The following is a 17849-nucleotide window of genomic DNA, read 5'->3' on the forward strand; positions in this document are numbered from 1 at the left end:
AGCCTCTGTTGACTTGGCCACAGAGTAACAAAATGATCCCCATGTCAAACTGCACGTAATGACGCGAAGACATTTTCAGGTCCCAAAATAGCAGTTCCCTAAATTTTAGGAGATGCTGCCATTATATCTTTCTAGGTCATCCGACCCTCTTTGTACACTGTGGCCACATCCAAAACTGAAATGTAGCCTCTGTAGCAAAGGATTCCACTTTGGCTAGTCAATGACCCCACTTGGCTAACCATAGTCCTTGTCCAACCTTAGTGCTCTCTTGCCCTCAGGCCCGGACTCCCTCTGGACAGTTCCACACTAGCTATGCAATGCAGGGCAGTTAGATTTCCCGAGGGGTGTTTCCAAAAAGTGAAAGTAAATAGATAATAAGAAAGAAATCAACAAAAAGGATAGATAGTAGTCACACGCTGGTGACAGTATGCAAGTGTGACAGGCCTAGACATGCACGTCCTTCTAGAGGCTCACAAAGGTGCCAAGCTCTGTCCTAAGCTAAGACTCATGCTAGACTGTAGCAGAAGCATGTCCACGTAGCGCAAGTGAAGTGCGCATGTGACACCACTCTAGGTACCCTCATTTATAATTTTCTTCATGTTCCCATAACACTGCACTAGAGTCATACATGGATGTTACCTTTTGGTCTCACAGGTCATTTTGGCCTTGTGAAGACGTCAATATAACATTTAATCTCTCTCTCTCTCTCTCTCTCTCTCTCTCTCTCTCTCTCTCTCTCTCTCTCTCTCTCTCTCTCTCTCTCTCTCTCTCTCTCTCTCTCTCTCTCTCTCTCTCTCTTTTTGGAAAAATCAGGGCTATATATTACTGAGTACAATATGATCCCCAACGGATGCTAAAATAGCCTGTCACGTGGGGTGTACAAACTGATTGTAAGGGTGAGAGCCACTATAGTGACAACTCGGCTAGTACAATCTCATGGTGGTCTGTGTGATGAGTGGAGTAGAAACCACTGAGGGGGGGCATAATACCATATAATCTGACCACCTGTAAGTGTGAAAAAGAGTGGAGCTCGGGCCCAACGCCGAAGAAAGGCAAATCGTCAAGCCTCGGCTGCTCTAGATGTCCCTGAGGAAGAATCCCACTGCCAAATCAGGGTGTGAATGATGTCCAGCCAAATGGTAGTAAGGATATCCTGAAGGAGCTGTGGAGCCGCACTGAGAATGTGAAGACAACAAGCTCTCCAAATATTCCATAGTGTAATACTAGTGATGACTGAAAAAACTTCATCACGTGTCTGAGGATCCCCTTGCCATGCGATCTCTGGTAACATAGCCAAAGTTCCTCGCCGATAACCAGTCGAGGTAAGCATAAGAGTTGGATCTGTGTCTGAGCCCTCATAGAAAAGACGCGGTCCGGGCATCGGCATCAACCATGAGACAGAGCCCCAAGTGAGAAATCCATCCTGAACACCTACTCTGCTAAGTAAAAAGCAAACTGGTAGCCACACTATATGAGAAGAGGAGCATGACCAAAGAAAGTGGGCTGGTGACTCATGTAGTCGCGAAGGACATCGAGTGCATAACGGATCATGACCCATAGTAGCTAGCCAAGTCCCAACTGGAAGTCCTGCATGTGCAATCATCCACATGAAAAAAGAAATACGACGAGCCGCATGTAAATCCCAACTGGCTGACCAAAATTGCTGTAGATAGGCATGGGAGAGACCTGAATGTAACCAAAAACGCATACGAGTGGGCTGCTCTGGGTGTTGTCTCATCAATGCTAATCTTCCAAGTCTGACAATGTACTCAAAAAATGATACATGTGCACCAGTGGGGTTAGAGTGAGGCCAATGCCACTCTCCTGGGTCCCAATAAAGCTAAGATAAGGCACGACCCTCCCACACCCAACGCCTCCAAAGGGCGGCATCAGCGGATGCGAAACGGGGGTCAACACGACGACGCTTTCCGCGAGAGCCAACTACTCATATGGCCTCCCATCGAGCGTCGGGGTAGACAAGGTGCGGAGAGGTGGTAGCAAATGTCAATCTAGCATGAATCCCCTGAGAGGAGTCTGAATCAACTGCGAACAGCATGGTGTCTAAACGAACTAATAAGAGAGGGCTCTGAGCAAAGAGACCTTCCCAGCCACTATGTGGAGGCATCTGAACCGTGCCTCGCATGACTGCGTCCCACTGTGAAGGAATGGCGGAGTCAATCTCAAGAAGTCTGTCTGTCACCCCGCGACCAATGTCATAATGTTCTGCTACAAAATCTACATCCAGCATACGCGTCTCATGAAACAACCGCATAGAGGCAGCAGGGCCAGTGTCCCAAGTAACCCAATCAATGTGAGTCCTCTCTCCAAGCTGACGGGGTGGGTTAACCAAAGAATCAAGAACTGCATCATTCCAAATGAGAGGCTGGCACTCAATCTCCTCACGACATGAGGGAGGTGAGCGTATGAGAGCTCGTCGCATGGAAACCCAAATCTGAAGGAGTGATCGGATGAAGGGTGAGAGAGTGCAGGTGGACAAGGGGGCATCCGTAAAGAGAAAACGATACCCTGTACGCCAAGTATGACCATCTCTAGTGCTGAGGCTGTGCAAATAGCGGCCTGAAGAAGCATCTTCCAAGGTTCTTGGCCGGGAAAAAGACCTCGAACAATAAGCTTGGTAAGAAGGGCGCGACTCTGTAATTCTGGATCAATAATGCCAAGGCCGCCCTCTGACCGAGTTCGAATAATCGTGGACCAGCGAACTCAAGCACGAGTATCGGTAGTCCCATCTGTGCCACTCCATAATAAGTTCCACACTAGTCTGCGGAGCTGAGCTATCACTCCAGAATGTAGCATCCAACAAGAGGCCGTGTACCATACTGTAGCCAGAATGACCTGGTTGACGACCAATGCACGGCCAGCCAACGACAGATGACGTGAAGACCAATGACATAGCTTCCTGCGAATAGACTGTAGAACGGGTGCAAACTGCTGCTATGAGGAAACGTCAAATCCAACCTGAAAGCCCAGATATCTGCATGTCTGACCCGGCTGCAGCCATGTGAAACCATAAGCTACCCCCCAAGTAGGTATGTCATCACTGCCAACCAGTAACCCATAGGATTTATGCCAGTTAATACGTGCACCACTGGCAATGCAAAAAACCGTCAAGGCCTCCCGCATGGCATCAAGAGCTGCTAGCAAATAGTGCAACATCAGCATAGTGTCATCAACGAACTCCTGATCGATAAGGTCCGGAGCCGAATGTACTGGCATGGTCAAGCCACGAAATGCATGACTCTGAGCACGAAGAAAATCTGACATAGTCTCTCCAACAAACAGATACAGATATGCTGCTAAAGGACATCCCTGTCGGACAGATCGAGAGAGCTCAAAACTGCGACTCACACGACCACCAATAGTAATAGCACTGCTTGCAGTCTTGAAGAGAGCGGAAATGCCTGCGATCCATCGCGAGGGGAAACCCATCCTGGCTAATGATCCTTCGAGAAAGTCCCACTCAACACGGTCGTATGCTTTCTCAAAGTCAAGAATGAAAAAAGCGAGAGGTTCAGAAGATGATCTGGCCCACTCTACTGCCTCATAAAAAGTGAAGATATTATCCAGTATGCATCGATCCATGACAAAGCCTGTCTGAGAAGTATGAATAATATCTGGTAAGAACGGTCGCAAGCGATGGCTGATCAGTAACGCTAATATCTTATAGACCGAAGGGAGTAGGGTAATAGGTCTCCACTGGCAGAGTTGAGTTGTGTCACCCCCTTTCGGAATAAGAGAGATGAAAAGATCCGGATGCATATATCCTGATGCAAAGATGTCCTGACAACCGCGAAGCAGTGGTATATGCAATACATCCCAATAAGTCAAAAAGAAAGCTCTAGTGAGGCCATCCTCTCCTGGGCAGGAGGATGGATCTAGACTCTCGATAGCAGCATGAAGCTCTGCAAGTGTGAAGGGTGCCAACAAGATCTCGGCCATAGTATCTGTACAACGGGGTCGAGTGTGATGCCAGATCTGCTCACGGGCAAGTAAAACCTCAGTAGTGCATACATCAGCAGTGAACAATGCCTCAAAATAATCTGCAGACATATCAAGAATAACATCAGGATGCATATGAAGTGTCCCCTGAGCATCGCACAAAGTCCGAAGGGTGGTGCCAGGAGGGCGTTCTTTATGCGCTTGAAGCATGATGAGTGAACTCAAACCTAGCCTCCTCTACACGTCGAATTTCCTCTGTGAGCTCTATCTGTCTAGCAGCGAGATAAGCATCCTCAGGCCACTCCTCAAGCAAGCGCTGTGTGGAACCAAGAGGAATGTGAAGATCAGACTCACGTACTCTCAACTGTCGATGAATAATAGCAGTCTGATCACGGCAGTAAATACTAGACTGAGTAATGCAATGAGCAAGGAACTCTCCAGGGGGACCACAATAAGAAGCACCCATGGACCATAAGTCACGAATCTGTTGCTGCAAAACTTCAGTGGCGAGAACACTGTCAGGTATGCGGCAGCCCCGTCTCTGTGCAGAGGATCTAGTGAAGGAGATAAACAATGAGATGGGTAAGTGATCTGAGAGGCTGGTCCCTCTCCAAATAGTAGTAAATCCACCTAGAGTTGCTGCCCAAGGGCCAATGTAAAAACGATCAAGTCGCTCTAATAATCTCCCCTGCTGTCTCTGAAACCCCCACGAGTAATGAAGTGTAGCAGGGTGATGACCAAAAGAGGGTATGTGCCATGCATCAACACCTTGAATAGCTAGAAGAAATCGATCCCAATCTGACTGCTCATCGGGAGAGATGGATGATAGAACAGGAGGAGTGATGGATCGCCAATCAGAGTCTCTTTCGACATTGTTGAAGTCGCCTCCTACAACCCAAGAGTCTACAGCAGGTAGAACAGTAGCCAAAGAGGCCCAATAGGTAGCCCTCTCCCGAGGAGTAGTGGGTGCGTAGACTAACATAAAACCAATGATAGAGTCCTGAATCCGAAGAGACACGTAGATTGCTCTGCCAGCGACAAGGGTGTCATGCTGCTGAACTGAGGCCAAGTAACGTGGCCCCACTGAAATGCATACACCGCAACTTTGTCCATGAATGCCTAGAGCAGGCTCCCAAAAAGTGTGAGCGCCGGAGGGCATGAGATTACCAAAGGGGGTGGCAATCTTATGCTCCTGTACTAGTAATATATCCACAATGCCTACTACATGAGCGTGTAAATCTCTGCGAAGTAAAAGCTTGCGGGAACCTCTTACCCGAGAAGTCTGTAAACCATTAGCATTCCAAGAAACTACATGTAAATCCATAGTCTGCATGAAAGAATTGGTAAAGCATCTGACTAACTGCGCATCTTCTTGGAGGCAGCTGGGCCATCCAAGGGGTGAGCTTCGGGCGGTAGGAAAGCAACCCGCAAGCCTTCTCTAAAATATGGCGTCTCATTACACCAACTGCGGACCTCAGCTTGTTTACATTGCATTACTGATGCTGCAGCTTTGACGCCCCAAATGCGCATAGACATAGGAAGCACCACATCTGAGGATACATGAATGACCATAGACAATGAATAGCAAGCATAAACATCACTCCATTCCATAGCACCAATACAGGAAGGGAAGTGTGGAGACAGTACATCCGGAGCGGAAGTAGACAACCATGAATGAAGCTGAGCCATAGATTGAGCATGCACAAAATGTGGAACCTGATCCTCAGCCCATTCCTGAGCTGCGAGGAATGGAAGGAAAAAGGAATGGGTGGGCTGAGAGCGACTGCCTATTAAAGAGGGAACACAACCTGGCTTGTGACGCATAAGGTAGAGCTGTACCCGCAGTGGTCCTTCTGAGTCACCACACATTTCAGCCCAATGAGTGCCCCAGGAAAGAGGACAGGAGCTGAGAAAACTGCGAGGGACGTAAGTATGAGCGGCTAAAGGAGGGGGAGGACCAGAAGGTGGAGGGGGGGGGGAGCAAGGGCGAGAGGGAGAGGAGGAAAAGGGAGAGGTAATAGCGGGGAATGATCCATCTACATGGGAATAGGGATCTCGGGCAGAGGAGGAGGAGCAGGCGGGAGAACGGCAAGAGAAGGAGGAGCCGGTAGCAGAGGTAAGTGATCCTGTGCTGAAGAGGAAGAATGGCGAGGAGAAGCAGGGGGTAATGGGGTGGTGGAAACTTGAGAGGGAGCAGGAGAGGTAACAGTGGGGGCTGCATGCGGTGTAGGTTGCTGACGAGGACGGAATGAATGGTTACGACCCACTGTCTGCCATGCATTCTCAGTCGGAACTGAAGCGGAGGGAGGGACATGGAGGGTCGAAGGTCGAGGAGCACCTGCAGGCTGTCAAGGTGCTCGAGTAGTAGTAGGAGGAGCCGGTTGTTGACGCTGGCCACGTGACTGAGCATGAGTACCAGGAGCTGGCTGTTGTTCTCTCTCTCTCTCTCTCTCTCTCTCTCTCTCTCTCTCTCTCTCTCTCTCTCTCTCTCTCTCTCTCTCTCTCTCTCTCTCTCTCTCTCTCTCTCTCTCTCTCTCTCTCTCTCTCTCTCTCTCTCTCTCTCTCTCTCTCTCTCTCTCTCTCTCTATTTTATTTTGTCATTTTTGTTACTCTAACTTTGTATCAGATCCACCACATTGTAACTTTTTGGTCTCATAGGTCACTTTGGCCTTTTGAAGACGTTAATATAACATTTCATTTCATTTCTCTTTGTGTGCACAGTTGGTCAGGCGATCTGCACCGACCTTCACCTATGGTCAGCAGACGATTGACTATACAAACGCAAACACTTATCTGTGGGTTCTCCTTGAGGAGAGCAGCAGAGACCAGACCAACAAGAGCATATGCAGCTTTGGGGAGCATGGAGAGGATGTGTTCGCATATTCTATTTCAGGAACCTCGAACCAAGCTTTGGCTATTTGACACATTGGTTACTTCAGCTATGCTTTATGGGGTACACATATGGAGACCGTCAGCAAACCATCATAGCAACAAACTGGTAGTACTGATGGATGGAGATGTATGGAGAGGCCTCTGGTCTCTATGATTGCCCGGATGATTAGGGCCAAGGCCTCTGTACCACACAAGATTATTCATGTAGAGTTTGTTGCTCCCCCGCTGGTCCTGGAGGCACTTACCAGCCCCGTCTCTTTTATACAGAGTAACTGCGATCTCCCAAAAGATAGATATGCTCACCTAGCTTTGGAGTCTTCTCGACAACTTGCCTCACAGGGACACACATCTTGTTGGTGTGCACAAATGACATCATGGTTTCAGCTACATGGATTTAGTATGGACAGACTACCCCCTTTCCAGTACTCGCTCGGGTACTTGGATGCACACTCCTTGTCGAGATCTCCCCAAAGATAGATATGCTCGCCCAGCTTTGGAGTCTTCTCGACAGCTTGCCTCACAAGGACACACATGTTGTTGGTATGCACAAATGACATCATGGTTTCAGCTACATGGATTTAGTATGGACAGACTACCCCCTTTCCAATACTCGCTCGCGTACTTGGATGCACACTCCTTGTCCCTCACACGGACTGAGATTACCTGCCTCATTAGACAGGATTTGATTCAGGTAGACACTAGGAGGACATGGACAGAGGCAACACGAGAGCCTGGAACGAAGATGGCTTTCTACACAGAGCATCTTCTCCAGCTCATAGAGGATGGATATGTGATGAAACCTGCCTATATAGACACTCATTTATTACATGGGATACGATGTGCTATTGGTCAGATGCACACATCATCGCATCAGCTAGAGATTAAGACTGGCACATTTAGGAGAGTACCAACAAAAACCAGAATTTGCCAATTGTGCCATATAGAGCCATAGACAGCATTACATCACATATGTCATTCTCTTGCATACTATGAGATACGAGGCCGCTTTCACTGTCTGTTCAGAGAGGGCTTTGGACCACTATCTAGAGTCATGAGATATCAGGATCAGAGATGCCTCGGAATGTTTCTCAGAGGGAGATCACTGACTTCTTTAGAGCAGAGATTGGGCAATCAAATGAGCAAGCTTCACAATAGACTTCAGAGTCCACCTATACCAGAGGTATATTGATTGGCACAGCCATTAAGCTTGGGAGAGCTAGACGCCCACTTCTACGAGGGCCACCACAACAAAAACGGAGGCTCCATCGGAGGATCAAGACTATTCTAGCAAGACATGGGAGACAACCAATACGACTATTTACAAAGGCGGACATTGACGATGCTCTTCAGCGACCGATGCAGTACATCCTCGGATAGTGCCCGATGCCAAGTGTGACGAGACGGGCACCACGTGCCAATAGAAAAGAACAGACTGAACAGATTTTTAGCACTTCAGTAACAACTGAACTGAAAGAGAGAGAGCACACCTGACACGGAGTGGCGGAATTCCACCTTAGAGAGTACTGGCCCTAAACATTGGCGCCCCTTTTGGTATTTCTTTATATTGCTTCAACTGAGTACAATGCCAGTACTCCAATCCCTGCACCTTCAGATTGAAGCATGCCAGAGAATGAGCCCTCTGCACAAGATTTAAAAGGCCCTTGGCCTTGAAAAGCAGTTACATGAAAAGCAATCAAACTCAAAAGCAACTGGTCCCAAAAGCACTAGCGTCCATAAGCTGCCAACGCGTTTTGCAAAAATCCGTACAAGTGCAACAGTCAGCGAGAAACGCGGAATTCTGTACATACTGCCACGTCAACATGTCAGCACAGATTGCGAAAATCCGTACAGGCTATTGCCGCGTCGTCAAGTTTTCCGCATGTGTGTGTGGACTTGCTTTATTTTTTATGCCGTTACGTCACTTGAGCCCCATCGAGCAGGGTCCCAAAAGTTGGTAGGACTTCTTGTTCTGCTCCTGCTTCTTCTTAGGGTTTAGGAACCTCAGCGGGGATCTGTAGGTTGGCTCCGTTCTTTAGTGGCTTGACACGTCAGCAATTTGTGACATCCCCCCTTGTTGAAAGAAAGTAATCGTCCACGATTACAGCACATCTGCAAAACAACTCAAGTTAGCTCAAAAATTCCCGAGGGACATTCCGAGGGACTATCAGTTTTCTTCATTCCAAATCGAAGCTCTTGATTTCTTGGGTTGTTGGCTTCCCAAAAGAATCTCATCCAATAAGGAGTCTCATTCCAAATCGGAACTCTTGATATCCTCTGTCGTTGACTTCCAAAAAGTATCCCATCCAATAAGGAATATTCAGTGGTTGGCACATCACAATGCAGCACAATGCTTACATATGCAAGTTACAAGACATAGAAACACTAAGTCGCCGATGAACACTCCTCCCACATAACCTAACAAGGTCCGGGCCGGGAGGTATTCAATGACTCCCTCATCACTCCTCCCGCATAACCTAAAAAGGTCCGGATCGGGAGATATAGAGGCCTTTTACAACCAAACGCCCCCCATACCGTAGCCTGCATTGTTTGGAGATTCAAGCATACAACCAAATGCTCCCCAGACATCCCGTCTGCGTCGTTCGTAGGTTTTTCAACATACAACGAAACGCTCCCCAGACATCCTGTCTGCGTCGTTCCGAGATCAAACAATACCAAAACAGCATTTCTCACTACTTCACCTAGGAGTAAAATCACGAATCAATGAAACCATTATTAAAACTAGAGTCAACACTTCAAATCGGCACCAAGCCATGTTTAAAACAGATACCATCCATTTCAAAAAAGATTCAAACAATAATACCTCAAACACGGTTCAAAAGTATCTAACTGCAAAACAACTAGAAAATTCATCCAGTGGCTTGTCCTTTTGTATGAGGGTAATAGTTCGGTTCCGAATGTGGAGAGTCGCATCATTCTTGTCATGCCAAGGCATGCCCAAGAGAAAGTCGCAATTGCCCAACTTCATAATATGGAAATCATCTTTTCCATGATAATCTTGGATAGTCACCGGAAGAGCCCCATTGAGCGGTACCACTTTTTGAGTTTGCCCCGTGGCTAGCCCGGCTTCAATTTCTCCACCCTCTGCATCATAATCTAAGTGAATCTGCTTCAAGAATTCTGGATGGATGAAGTTCTCTGCAGCTCCTTGGTCAAAGAAAATTAGGACTTTGAAGCCGGTAGATTTGCCATATGCTCGACACAATTCATTTGTGCTTTCAAGGCGTATGCCATAGATATCAAGTACTAGTCCAATAGCGGGTCTAGCTCTCTTAACAGGAGGTGGCGTTGGGGTTCTGTCAACCGTTGGTGCAAGCGTCGGCTCCGCTGGTCTATCAATGCGATGGGGACAACTAGAATGGTTATGCCCTGTTTGAGAGCATCCAAAGCATCGGCCTTCTTGTGGTAAGGTGTCTCGTTGTTGAGGCGTCAAACGAGGCCTTTGCGGTTGATTTTCGCGAGACTCGAAAATTTGTTCGGTTTTGCCGAGAGTTGTGGTTAGTGGCCGGAGGTTCTTCTGTGGTAAACTCTAGCTTTCCCTTCATCGGTTTGTAGCCAACCACGGCATGGTCCATAAGCTCTTGCATGGTGGAGACTTGCTTGGAGAGACTATTCCTGCAATGGTGATGGTAGTCCAAAGGTGTATCGCTCGCATTGGGCCTCTAAGAGAACGAACCTAAAGAAGGACACCAGAAGGTACATGTCGAGAAACCTTTGGTTATAGTCGTCCATGGTTTCGATGGCAAGCATTTTCAAGTTGCCCCACTCTGCCAAAATCCGGACTTCAAAGAGAGAAGTCATATAGCTACGTGCAAAGACTGTCTTGAAAGCTTGCCAGGTCCTTGGAGCATGCGGTTGTGTCGCGATTCAACTCCACCAATGCATCACATTATCTTTAAGAAATCCCACTGCTCGAGAAATCTTGGATTCTTCTATATAGTTTCCCAAAGCATAGATACTGTCGAATTGATGTAGGAACTGCAATGCTTTCTTCCGATCTTTCACCCCAAAAAGAGTGAAAAATTTGATTGTCGTGCCCCCATCCTTGAAATCTTTCGGTTGGTTAGGCTCGTATCTTGGGTACGGATAATAAGGGTATCCATATAGGCTCCAACCATTGTAGCCTGGTGGCGGCGGTTGCACAGGGTCAAAGTCAGATGGCTGTACCATATTCTTGAAGACTCCCCCGATCAAAACACACGGCTGGGAAGGTTGCCGGTTGAAAGCTCTCGTACTTTCTGGTGCCGAAGGAGAAGGTACCACCTAGGGCATCAGAGGGGTAACATGTAATTTAAAAACTATTGAAAACTTTGCAGCATCGGAAGATTCTACTGAGGATGCCACAAAAGAATGTCGCGAAGCTCGTCGAGGAGAAACTGCAAGTATTTTGCTAAATCCATGAACGCAATGTCTTGGGTTCTTTATGGCTTATGCCCTATAAGACAAAGCGGAGAAGACGGGAGCGTGCCCGATGCACGATGAAGTAAGGGTGGAAGTGGCTAATAAGTCTGGGGTCAGGTCACGAAGATTCTTCAAATAGCGATTCCAAAAGACTTTTGAAGAGCCGATTTGCTCTGTCTGCTCTTTGGTGGGACCAGTATGCTTTCAGAAAAGCACACACCTGAAGCTCTGATACCACTACCACGAGACGGGCACCACGTGCCAATAGAAAAGAACAGACTAAACAAACTTTTAGCACTTCAATAACAACTGACTGAACTGAAAGAGAGAGAGCACACGTGACACAAAGTGGCGGAATTCCACCCCAAAGAGTATTGGCCCCAAACGTAGGCGCACCTTTTGGTATTTCTTTATATTGCTTCAACTGAGTACAATGCCGGTACTCCAATCCCTGCACCTTCACATTGAAGCATGCTAGAAGAATGAGTCCTTTGCACAAATTTAAAGCCCTTGGCCTTGAAAAGGAGTTACATGACAAGCAGTCAAACTCGAAAGCAACTGGTCCCAAATGCACTAGCGCCCAAAAGTTGCCAGTGCGTTTTGCGGAAATCCGTATAGGTGCCACGTCAGTAGTCAACGAGAAACACGGAATTCCGTACATACTGCCACATCAGCATGCCAACGCAGATTGCGGAAATCTGTACAAGCTGCTGCCACATCATCAGGTTTTCCACGCGCGTGTGTGTGTGTGTGTGGGCTCCCTTTATTTTTAATGCCTTTATGTCACTTGGGCCCCATCGGACGGGGTCCCATAAGTTGGTAGGACTTCTTCTTCTTCTTATACTGCTGCTTCTTCTTAGGGTTTAGGCACCTCGGCTGGGATCTATAGGTTGGCTCCGTTCTTTGAGTGGCTTGACACGTCAGCAAGTTGTAACACCAGGCATCCTGGAACACTGATGTTCATTTTAGCTTTTATTTTACTTCATTTTATTTTGTACTCAGACGTTGTATTAGATCCACCAAGATTGTATCAATTTGGTCTCATAGGTCATTTTGGCCGTTTTAAGACATTTAATATAACATTTCATTTTAGTGTGTGTGTGTGTGTGTGTGTGTGTGTGTGTGTGCGCGCGAGTGCGCGTGCGTGTCCACTCAGGCACACGTATTTGCATGCGATGTTGGGATTACACATTTCTCTCACTTTTCTACCAATCTTCCTCGGTCTTTACTTTGCTTGGTCTTTGATACAAGTCCATACTCACGACACATGTACCCAAGTGTAGGTGCAGGTTATAAGAAGATCCCAGAAAAGCAAATGGTTCAACCCAGTAAACTAGTTTTTGTATATCTCCAAAATGGGAGGGATCTGTCCTAAAGCTCATTTTACCCATCTTGAATAGCATAAATTGCATAAAGTCAGTTAGACAAGAACTGTTCTAAGTACAAGTTATATAAAACCCCATTGGTCCCCTTTATCATCAACACGCTCCATTGCAAAAGTTATCAGATCTACCCGAGGGATTTACATTAACCTAAGAAAGCAATAATAAAAATGATTTGAGTCTTGGCTAGAAAATTTTTACAGGCTACTCTAGATTGCTAACTCCAGATAGGATTAACAGAAATATGATGAGAAAGAGGTAAAAAGGTACTACTTTATATCAAATTGCATATCCCGACTGGGAATTTGTGTGATCAAAGAAGTAGTTTTGGCAGTAAACATAGAATAAGAGTAGAGCTCCTATCTAGACGAGGTTATCTTCCTGCTGCATCAAATAACCTTGTTTTTCTTAAATTATTTGGACAGAGGTCACATATAAAAGAAACTGAGATAAACAAAACAAATGTAAGAGAGAGAGACTGTGCTTAAGCTTTCGAAAAACTTGATCTTTCTACTGAAAACAATCATTCAGCAACTATCATGTCCACACCTTGTGCCCATGGGCGTTACAATGCTCGATAATATGCCGGGTTCCATATGCTATGCTTTGAACAGTGGCCAGGTATAACAAAGCCAAATCTTTCTCACTGCTACTCAATGGAAGTCCACAAATTACTCCTCTTGACTTCGAATCTGCGAGAGGGGACCTGGTAGAGATTGAATACAAGGTAAATCACACATGCACAAAAATAGGAAAACACTTCATTGCTCCTTCATAAGGCTGCACATCTAGAGATACCTGTTCCCATGAAAATCAGGATAAACATGCAGATTTTTGGTTAACGCACTTCGGAAAGGAACAGAGCTATCCGCAAGGGTTCCCAAGGTTTTGTTAAGAAGTTCAAAGATAGAAACCTCTGCATGTACAGAAGCACATCAATTGAGCTTTTCTAAAACGAACAACCTCCGTGGAAAGAGACAAAGACCAGTCAGATTTCATCTTACTCTGAGCAGCTGCACGATTGGCTAAGATAGGAGCTGCTGCATGATTCTCAATGATGTAGTCTAAGAGAGCACCGGTTGCACTTTGGCCTCCCTCAGTTAACCAATATTCAGGTATCATAGCTGCAGAATTCCTTTGCAACTATCAGCAACAGCATACTGAGGTTACGTGTAGACCTTGTAGGTCCCACTCTCTCGAATCTCTCTAATACTTAACTACCAAGGACCAAACCCAAAACCTTATTCCACTACATGCACACGGACTATCAATGCACACAACATCATGATTGAGAGAACAAGAGCAAATTCACACCACTGCAGGAAACTGGTGAATTGAAAACGGTTTCTGTTTAATGAATAATTCAAGCCTTTTCTACCTGACCAGTAAGGTCCCCATACACCAGGAATGAAAATCTTCTTCTTTGAAACAGCCATGTGGCAGGTAGATGTCCCAGAAACAAGCACCATTCTACTGTGCAAAGGATCATCAGAATCTGCCGCCTTCAAGCTCTGAGGCACCCCTTCCATTACTCCTATGCCACCAGCATGAGCATCAATGAGTGCCGTTCCAACAGGAGTTCCTTCTAGCAACCCAAGCTCCTGAACAAAGGAATCAAAATAACCAGCAGTGCATCTCATCAAAAGCCCCAAAAAAGCAACATGTAACCTACTCACTACCCTAACTTTTTTTTTAAATTTGTTACTAGAGTGTAAATGAAGTTCTAATGGAAGTTGGACCTCAGGAAGTGCACAGCAGTTTCAAGTCCAACTGTGGATATAAAGAGGTTCTTGCCTTCGCAGCAGTTGCCGTCAGGCCAGACCCTAATGGATAACCTGGAAATGCAACACTTCGCCCTGCATTACAAAGGGCCCTTATTATTCATGTATCAGAATGTGAGGATTACTATGGAGTACAATGACTACAGGCATGAGCTAACAATCATCTATGAAAATTAATGGCCATTTTTTACAAATTGCAATCATATACCTTTTTCGATTCAAGTGACACAACCGTTTCAAATCACTAACCACACACGCATTAATTACTTTGATTACAGAGAATAAAACCAACCAATTTTTGCATAGTTTCCTTCAACAAGATCTTCAAGCCCAACTTCTTGCCAGAAAACATCATCCCATCCACATGCTGCAGTAGCCGTAGAGTTTTTGCTGGTCATTTGCTCCATGTGAGCATGCCCTAAATATGTCCACTTGCAAACAACAGTGCAAAGGCTCCGTGTGTCATCACCACTAGCCCTGTATAGAAAGAAAATACGACTGTTGCACTATAGTCTTCAAGACGCCACAAAAATCTTCTTGCACATGTGCACCTGTATGTGAGCCAATCACTTAAATCCATCCATCGAAATGCAACCGCCCAGGAATCTTTAAGATTCTCCTTTACCCAAAGAAGCTTTGAAAAGCATAATACAAATCCTTACTAAAAAGTCAAGACAACTTGCTCCTGATTGAACAAATTCATTAGCAAAGCTACCTTCGGTGGTTGCATTTCAGGAGAAAGGGCCCCTCCCACAAACTGTAAGACCGGTGAGTGCATGGCATTTATGCGATCAGCCTGATCTGTCGCCCTATGATCCATCCAAACAATCACATTGCGCCTTGCATCACCAGTCAAAGAAACAGTAACCGGAGAATCATCTGCATCTATAGCTACTGCAAAGCAAATTACCAGCGTAAGAGCATGACTTAACTTTTTACATAAGAAACCAAAAGTCTTTCCTTAGGAGCCTAAGGTACAAACCAAGGGAGCACGTTGCTGCAAATCCTATCCCATTTATGTCTCCACTGGCCACATCTGCAGCTTGGCAAGCTATCTTAACAGCGGCACAAACTGCGTGCCAAATGTCTGTGGAAGATTGCTGAAAACATGCGTAAACCAGGTTAGTATGGAAGCTCACACTCAACACCATCAGCAATCCTATGCCTGCACTTGAACACAAAGAATTCAGTTTTGGCATGGAAAACTCGTCTAAGGAGATCTCCAGATTGCATCCACACGACCCTTTTGATTGCGTACAGTGGAGGGTAATTATCAAACAACAAGAAGGTCCATGCTTTCTGATGAGATCTAGTGTCACTTTCTATGCATTGAAAGTGTTCACAGAATTAACATGTCCTCCACTTTCATTGAAAGTATGATTCTTGGCCAAGGACAAACTTTTCAAACATGATCGAAGTGTCTCCAGCTAGTTTAATTCAGTAATTCACACTACCACCATAGCACATGACTGAATGACTACATAAGTAAATTTGAGCAAGAAGTGTGTATGTTTTGATGTGCCTCTGTAATTTTCTTGTCTTGATTTCTCATTCCTCAGTTGATTTACACCCGCACTCAAGGATGATTGCTTTGATTCTAGAGGGCCATATGTGACGGGTTTTACGAAGGGTTTTCTACTGTTAAGAGTTTCACCTCCTATCCGGTGATGGCTCTGGTATCTCCCAAGAGCAGATAAGGAGTGAGTGTGACTGAAGCTTGTACAAGTGGCACCTGGCCGGTGTAGAAGCAGCCAGCCACGGATGGAGCAGGGGATGAGTAGCTAGTAAGACCCTAAAACAAGGGATCAAAATCTCATCAGCAGTGCCCGTAAAATCCGCCACAAAACACAGGACTATATGGCAGTTCGCTAACGTGGCTGAATTCTACGCTGGGCTGATTTTGGGTGCCAGTTTCCTTAGCAGTGAGTTCTCAGCTTTTGAGTACATTTATTGAAAGCAGAAGGCTTTTCTGCTTTGTTAGGTTTAAGTTTCTTTTGAGAGGGCCAGAGCCTATAAATCAGAGGCTAGGCCTCATTTATAAATAGATCATCAGTGCGTGGTCGCACACAATTGCAGTTCTCTTTGGTAAGAATAAAGAAATACAGCAAGGGCGCTCAATTTGAGAGCCAACACTCTCAAAAGAGAAACTCCACCTCTCCTGTGTCAGCAAGAGGCTCTTGCCTCAGCAATCGCGCATGAACCCACACAACTGTAGATAAGTCAAATGAAGAACCCTCTTGTGGGGCATCACATAACTGCACGGAGGGGAGGGAGAGAGCAGTGAATGTTGTGCAAGGCTTCAGTTCTTGCGCTTTACTGTACATAGAGGGTAGGCAAGCACACAGTGGCTTTGGTACATGCAACAATCCATCATACGGCTGAAAAATGCAACCCACGTTTTGTTTTAATGCTTCTCTCTCTCTCTTAATTTGGAAAATAGCCAAAAATGTGCCAAGTGGCACTCATGCATTAATTCCCCGCTTTGGACCTTCTGGTCTAAAAACATCTCAACCGGTTGCTCAGTTTACTTAGCGGCAAAGTAATGAAGTTCGTCTTGTCATTCCAAAGCTAATGACGCGAACAGATTTCATGGCCCAATAGCAGTTTCCTAAATTTTAGGAGATGCTTCCATTGGACTCTCATTGGTCATCTGACCATCTTTCACCATCGGGACCACATCCAAAAATGCAATGTAGCCCGGTTTTATCTCTGAGTGACCGCACCTTGTCACTGTGCCTCTATGGAGTTAATTTCCTAGTATCCACCAACTTATTAAGTGCGGCGAGGACCTAGATGACTTTGAACTGAGCCTAGACATCCTCTTACTGTACCAGTTCCAGTGCCCACCAACTTCCCGTCTGCGGGTGAAACTACTGTTGACATTGACCATACAATGTCTAACCATTTGCAACTTCAACAAGAGGGTCTCAAAAATTAAACAAAAATCATTGAAAAGAAACCAACAACTAATGTAAGGTGCAACGGAAGAGAATGTTGAACTTTGCTCAAGATGAGTGCTCCGAACTGTGCTCAAGGTTCCTTTTTCTTAGGGAAGGGAGAGCCTTCCGTTCTTTAATGAGAGAGTGCAAGTGATCACAAACAAAGTGGATAAACACTGTGAGACTGAGAGATAGAGAGAGAAGAATACGACACCAGAATGTTGTCAAACCCTCCTCCGAAGGCCCCACTCTATGGCGAGAGCGGTCTACTATTGATTGCACAAATCTCTACAATGCTTTGGACTTGCCGACGATGTCAACGACGATGAGGACGACGACGAGACAGGCTGAAATCTGAAAACGCTAAGGGCTGAAATCTGCAAATCTATATCTGCTGAATTCTGACTCTTATGTCCATGACGACGGCGATGACGACGATGCAACGACGATGCGCTGAAAACGCAAATGTTGAAACTGTA

General features: G+C 46.0%; 1 protein-coding gene across 1 annotated transcript in view; it reads right to left on the reverse strand.

Annotated features, from left to right (window-relative positions):
- LOC147426069 (FGGY family of carbohydrate kinase) overlaps positions 1-17849 on the reverse strand; it is a 76641-nt gene that overhangs the window by 25384 nt on the left and 33408 nt on the right. The window contains exons 3-11 of the mRNA XM_086498707.1: positions 15414-15531; positions 15147-15325; positions 14983-15065; positions 14724-14908; positions 14445-14506; positions 14029-14251; positions 13655-13774; positions 13449-13566; positions 13200-13356 (exon numbers count right to left, since the gene is read on the reverse strand). Coding sequence (XP_086354833.1) covers positions 13200-13356; positions 13449-13566; positions 13655-13774; positions 14029-14251; positions 14445-14506; positions 14724-14908; positions 14983-15065; positions 15147-15325; positions 15414-15531 — 1245 coding nt within the window. The remainder of the gene's footprint in view (positions 1-13199; positions 13357-13448; positions 13567-13654; positions 13775-14028; positions 14252-14444; positions 14507-14723; positions 14909-14982; positions 15066-15146; positions 15326-15413; positions 15532-17849) is intronic.

Source organism: Adiantum capillus-veneris, chromosome 24 (genome assembly GCF_014529385.1).
Source record: "Adiantum capillus-veneris isolate H3 chromosome 24, ASM1452938v2, whole genome shotgun sequence".
NCBI classification, from domain to species: domain Eukaryota; kingdom Viridiplantae; phylum Streptophyta; class Polypodiopsida; order Polypodiales; family Pteridaceae; genus Adiantum; species Adiantum capillus-veneris.